We start from the raw sequence: 5,789 nt of genomic DNA, 5'->3' as shown, positions 1-5,789 counted from the left end.
ACTTTTTTTCTCATTCTAAATAAATATTTACTTTTGACCTTAAAAATGCATATGGTATAATTCCATTTATAAAGTTCAACAAGCAAAATTAAACCATATTGCCTAGGAATGCTAATACGAATCATAAACTATGTTTTATGTATAGTGTGAGGTAGGAATCTTTTTTTCTATGTCCACCTCTAAGGATGTGGAGGTTGGGATTGAGAAGAGAGACACAAGTTACTTTCGAGGTACTGGATTTCTTGACCTAGGAGGTGGTCACATGGATGCTGGCATTATAGCCACTTTTCAAACTGTATTTATAAAAGTTTTATGTACATTTCTGTACATATACTATATTTCACATTACATGGTATTTGTAAAAATCATATGTAATGAAATTATAAAACTAACATAGGTTATTTTGCAGGGAAGGAATGATTCCATAAGGTTAAAAACAGTGTGGCACTATTATAAAATAAAAATAAGATCAACTCTAGCTAATAAAAGTTGTTTCCCACAGGTTAACAATTCTGATACTGCTATATGTACACTGAGATTGAATAATTAAGTAAACAGATGGTGGGTGGTAGTGGCAGATATTCCACTGTTGGAGAAGGAATTTACAGATAAGCAATGGGGGGAGAGGCTAGAATGATGCATTTGCTAATGGATCAGAGTTGAAGACCTTAGCTTAGTATAGTTATAGATGACTGCACTTGTGTGTGTGCGTGCACACGTTAGTACACACATATATTTCTTTGTTTTGTCAGCTGAGAGAGCCTAAAAGAAACACCACTCCAGTGGCAATGAGCAAACCTATCGCTCAGATCTTGGTTTCCAATCCCATTCTCCACTGACAGGAACTAGGGCTCGTTAGAGAAATAGCTACTTCTAAGGATTGAGGCAGGAAAGACACAAGGTGAGCATGGAGCACCTGCAGTGCCAAAAGGAAGGAAAGACTAAAAGCAAAAGAGCCCCCAGTGATGGGGTATATCAAAGGGACTGCTAACTAAAAGAGTCAAAGCTGAAACAATTTGAGCAACAAATAAAGTAGCATTGGATTGCAACCCCAAGTACAAAATAACTCCCTATGAGTCTATATTGATATGAATAAATGGGAGAGAAAAGACAAAGAATTCCAAATAATTTTTATAGCTACCTTACCCCAAAGGAAGGGAACCATAACACACCACTGTTTAAGTGGGGGCTGCATGCAGAGACTTCCTTCCAAAGAGCACAGTATGGAAAGGGTGGGAGAAGAGAGTAACTTCAAAGTGGAGAACCCTCCCACAAGGCACTTTAGCCAGTTAATCAATGTCAACAGCAACAGGCATAACTCAAGTGACGGTCTGCACTCTGCATATGACAGGGTCACAGTGGCCTCTCGCCTCTGTGATCTGACCCCCACGAACACAGAGCCCCACTCTCTTCACGAGAAAAAGAGCAGACGAATTTCAACAGAGGAGAATCCTACAATACCTGACCAATACTCCTCAAAACTGCCAAGGCCACCAAAATCAAAGAAAGTCTTAGAAACCATCACAGCCAAAAGGAGCTTAATGAGACATGACAACTCACTGTGATGTGGTACCCTGAAAGAGATCCTGGAACAAAAAAAAGAGGGGCAAAGTTGAGGAAATATGTGCAAAGTATAGGTTTTTGTTAATGATAACATATCAATATTGGTTTGCCAATTGACATGAATTTACTACACTATGTAAGATGTTAGTAACAGAGGAAGCTAAGCATGAGGTATATTGGAATGCTCTGTACTATCTTCATAATTTTTCTGTAATTCTAAAATGGCTCCAAAGAAACAGTCCATTAAAAAAATGTTCAAATGACATCAACAGATTGTCACAGCCAAGGAGGAGATCCCAGAAAGTATGCGACACTGGAATATGTTAGAAGGGATATTGCAAATCTGTATGGAAAGAATGAACTGAAGAGTAAGTGATTCCGGACAACCGGTGGTCCACGTGGAAAAATAAAATAAAATTAGATTAGATTACTGTCTCACTCCACATACAAACTACAGTTAGATTAAAATCTCAAATGTGTAAAAACAAATCTTTAAAATTATTAGAAGGAAATCTTAGAGAATCTTAGAGAGTAACTGCATGATCTTGGGATAGGAAAGGCCTTGGTAAGCAGAAGAAAAAAAGCATTAGCCTCATAGATAAGAGTGATTTCATTACAAAAAAAGGTTTTCAACTTCTATAGAAGACATGATACTATTTAAGGAAAAAAAAAAAAAAGAGAGACAAATGATGGACCAGAAGAGATAGAAGAAATGGTGTTCAACCTATAATGGTCCAAAGAATTAATATATAAAATACAAATGAAGAAATTCTGCAAATGAGTTAGAAAATGATAAACCAATACAAAAATGGGGAAAGGATGTGGACAGATAAATCACAGAGCAATGAATGGCAAATAAGCAAATGGAAACATGCTCCGTGGGAATGCACACTTAGCACTTAAGATACCATGTTGTTCCTATCAAGTTAGTAAAAATTATAAAGACTGATAATATTGAAATTGGCAAGAATGTGGGGGAAAGGGTCTTTAATGCACTGCCCATAGATTGTTAAGTGGTTTAACCACTATGGTTAATGTTTGACGGCCAGGTGCAGTGGCTCACACCCGTAATCCTAGCACTCTGGGAGGTTGAGGTGGGAGGATCGCTTGAGGTCAGGAGTTTGAGACCAGCCTGAGCAAGAGCGAGATCCGTCTCTACTAAAAACAGAAAAACTTAGCCGGGCGTGATGGTGCGTGTCTGCAGTCCCAGATGCTTGGGAGGTTGAGGCAGAAGGATCGCTTAAGCCCATGAGTTTGAGGTTGCTGTGAACTAGGCTGATGCCACAGCACTCTACCCAGGGCAACAAAGTGAGACTCTCTCAAAAAGAAAAAAAAAGATGCTTGACAACACCATTAAATGTGTTCCTCTTTCCTCCCAAAATATTTACAAAAGGTACAAAACCAGGGTTTCATTAACAGTAGTATGGTTCACTAAAATGTGAGGCTAAAGAAAACTATGCATTTGTTTAAAAGAATGAAGTAAATATATAGACATATACAGTGATAGGTAAACACACACAAGCACATACACTTTTATACACACACCATGGAAATATCTCTCCAAGACATATTGCTTGGTATAGGAAAAAGTTATAGAATAAACAGGGTATAATAAAATCTGTGATTAAAAAGGAAAAAAAGACTCAAAACAGTGTATTTATGTACATACATATGTAAGTATTTCATGTGCAGAAAACTCTTGAAGGCTACTGATCAAACAGAGAAAGAAATGAGATGGGGGAAGGGGAATGTTTTTATGTATTATCTGTATAATTAAAATTTTTTTTCTTTTACTTTCTGGCTGCAATGAGTCCGGTGCCTTTCTCCTGCTACATGAGCCTCTGACCTTCAATTATACTAACTCCGTTTCCCTGGAGACCTGACAATGGGGCATCAACGATATTGCTAAGCAACGCTGCTTATGGAAAAATGAGCCCTGACTGGTCAACTGCTCTGAACTGGAAGGAACTAAGAAAGGACTATAAACATCTGTCACGTACACATATTTTGGGGCTTCCACAAATGCAGTGACTCTTGGAACAGGCATGTCTTCTGTGCCTGACTCAAACTTTGTGGGGACATAAGGTTAAAAAATATTGCAAAGCAAAGTGTCAGTCAGATAGGCACTTTAGATTTGCACTAAGTGAGAGAGCTATGTGTGGGAAAGCCCTTTCTAAATCCTAAATAGCCTATGCCATTTTTCATGACTAACACCTAAACTGCCTTATAAACTATAAATACTCTGTTTTAATCATCCTTCGAGTTATTTGTAAGCAACAATATTTTGCATTCAATTAAACTAAGGCATTTTGGGTGAACAGCAAGGTTTAAAAGGTATTCATTACACAAATGTAGTAAATTTATGGTTCAAATAAATTTTATCTATAATTTCCCAAACCACTATGGAAAGTTAAATCACTCATTTTTATATAGTAGAACACAATGTGGGACTATATAAAAACTAAAAAGAAGAAAAAAAATTTTTCCAAAGGAGCTGGCTTCCAAGTTTAAGTCTTGAGAAAGAAAAATTTTATATAATTTAACAATCAAAACTTCTTCCTGACAAAAGCTAATCCTCAGTGTAAATCACAGTGGAAAAAAAAATCATTCTTGATGAATAAAAATGAGACAAAACTTGCCAGAATATGAGTATGGATATGCCTGAAATAGCAAAGAATGATACTTGCTAATAGTGCAAATGAAAGTGCCAAGGTAACGTTAATAGGAGACGAAATTAAATTTGCAATTCAGCTTTTTGGAGATTACGGGGCCCGTAACTGTAATGGCCAGTCTGAGACAGCAGCTGGCTAAAGGACAGTATCAGCCGACTTCAGTAAGCGTGGTGCAACACCAAAAGAGTTCCTTTCTGTCACACTCTGCCACCGCTTCTTTCGAGGAGTGCTAACACTGCCTGGCACAGCCCCCAACCCCACTCACAGTAATAGTTCTTAGAGGCTTCCAAGACCCTACACTTAAAAAAAGTGCTGATTCTGGGGAACTCCAGAAGAGGACCTCAAAGGGCATCTACCATGACCACCCCCACCTGCTGAACCAGATCAGAGAGGGAGGAACTTGGATTTTAACATGGGTATGTAAGCAAGTGTGTTTTCTCCCTTTTTCAGAAATATTTATTCTATTAATATAGATCTCTAAGTCCTACAACTAATAATAAGGTTAAATATGTTTGTTAGTTTTAATTGAATTCCTTAATGATGTATATCATTTTGGGATACTTTTTACCTCTGGTAACAGGAACAAAGAAAATGGAGAAATGGGGTAGGGATAATGTTTTATTCCTTAAAGGAAAAAAGAGAGAGAGAGACGTGTAAAGCAGGTGTGGCCAAAAGTTCCTGTCTGTCTCTGTGAGAAGGGTGATATGGGTATCACTGCATTTGCCGTACTTTTCTACATGTTTAAAATACTTAACTGTTTTAAAATTAAACGCATGGCATTATTCCAAAAGCAAGGTGGTAGCAGAGTATTGGCATGAGTCATCACTACCTGGAGAAAGAAACAGTCAGTCAAGGTCCTCCAGTTACTTTTATCTAGAAAGACACATTCTGAGTTGATTTTATGCCCCCCGTGTTGGTTACAGAAAAACAAGCAAGACCTGCTTACACTCACTTAGAGCAGTGTTGTGTTTCACCGTGAGCGAGATTTCAGTGAGGATGGAAGGAAACCTGCCCCCATTGGGATCACATACCTGTGTCACTACCAGATCCTGTTGACAAAGCCGGCATGGTGCAGGATACAGGCTGGGACGCCGCCCTCAGAAAGCCGCAGGGAATTCCAGTCAAACGGCCTGCAGCCACGTGTCTAACAAGATTTATGTATCTTGTGAGCTGTTTCTAGAAAGAAAAGAAACACTTCTTTTTAAAGAAAAGAAATATCACTAAATTACAACATTCTGTAACTAACTCAAAATTCTTATTCCAACACAGTACCAGAGAGATCATGATGCTTTAGAATTTTTTCTACAGACTACATGCCAATATTAAGTATAAAAGTTTCTGATTTTGGTGAGAGATTTCTAAATTGAAAACATGAATGTTCTCCATGCATGTGGAAAGGCTTCCTTAAAGATTTTTACATTTGGGTTGAGGAACACTGATTGCATAATGAAAAACTTCAAGAAGCTTCTGTAAGTCAATTCCCTTCTAAACTTCCTTCCCCGTTACCGTAATTCTCAGCTATATTTCTAAATGTAGAATGGAGACTATACAAAT

At 37.8% G+C, this 5,789-nt stretch overlaps 1 protein-coding gene across 1 annotated transcript in view; it reads right to left on the bottom strand.

Annotated features, from left to right (window-relative positions):
• The window catches only part of MPP7 (membrane protein, palmitoylated 7 (MAGUK p55 subfamily member 7)), a 153,941-nt gene extending 148,581 nt beyond the window's left edge, over nt 1-5,360 (bottom strand). Inside the window, exon 1 of the mRNA XM_012654848.1 lies at nt 5,267-5,360. Coding sequence (XP_012510302.1) covers nt 5,267-5,303 — 37 coding nt within the window. The 5' untranslated portion in view covers nt 5,304-5,360. The remainder of the gene's footprint in view (nt 1-5,266) is intronic.
• Nucleotides 5,361-5,789: the final 429 nt, after the last annotated feature.

Source organism: Propithecus coquereli, unplaced genomic scaffold (assembly GCF_000956105.1).
Source record: "Propithecus coquereli isolate 6110/MARCELLA unplaced genomic scaffold, Pcoq_1.0 Scaffold45, whole genome shotgun sequence".
Classification (NCBI taxonomy): domain Eukaryota; kingdom Metazoa; phylum Chordata; class Mammalia; order Primates; family Indriidae; genus Propithecus; species Propithecus coquereli.
The sequence above is the reverse complement of the archived record's forward strand: the minus strand, read 5'-3'. Positions and strand labels throughout refer to the sequence as shown.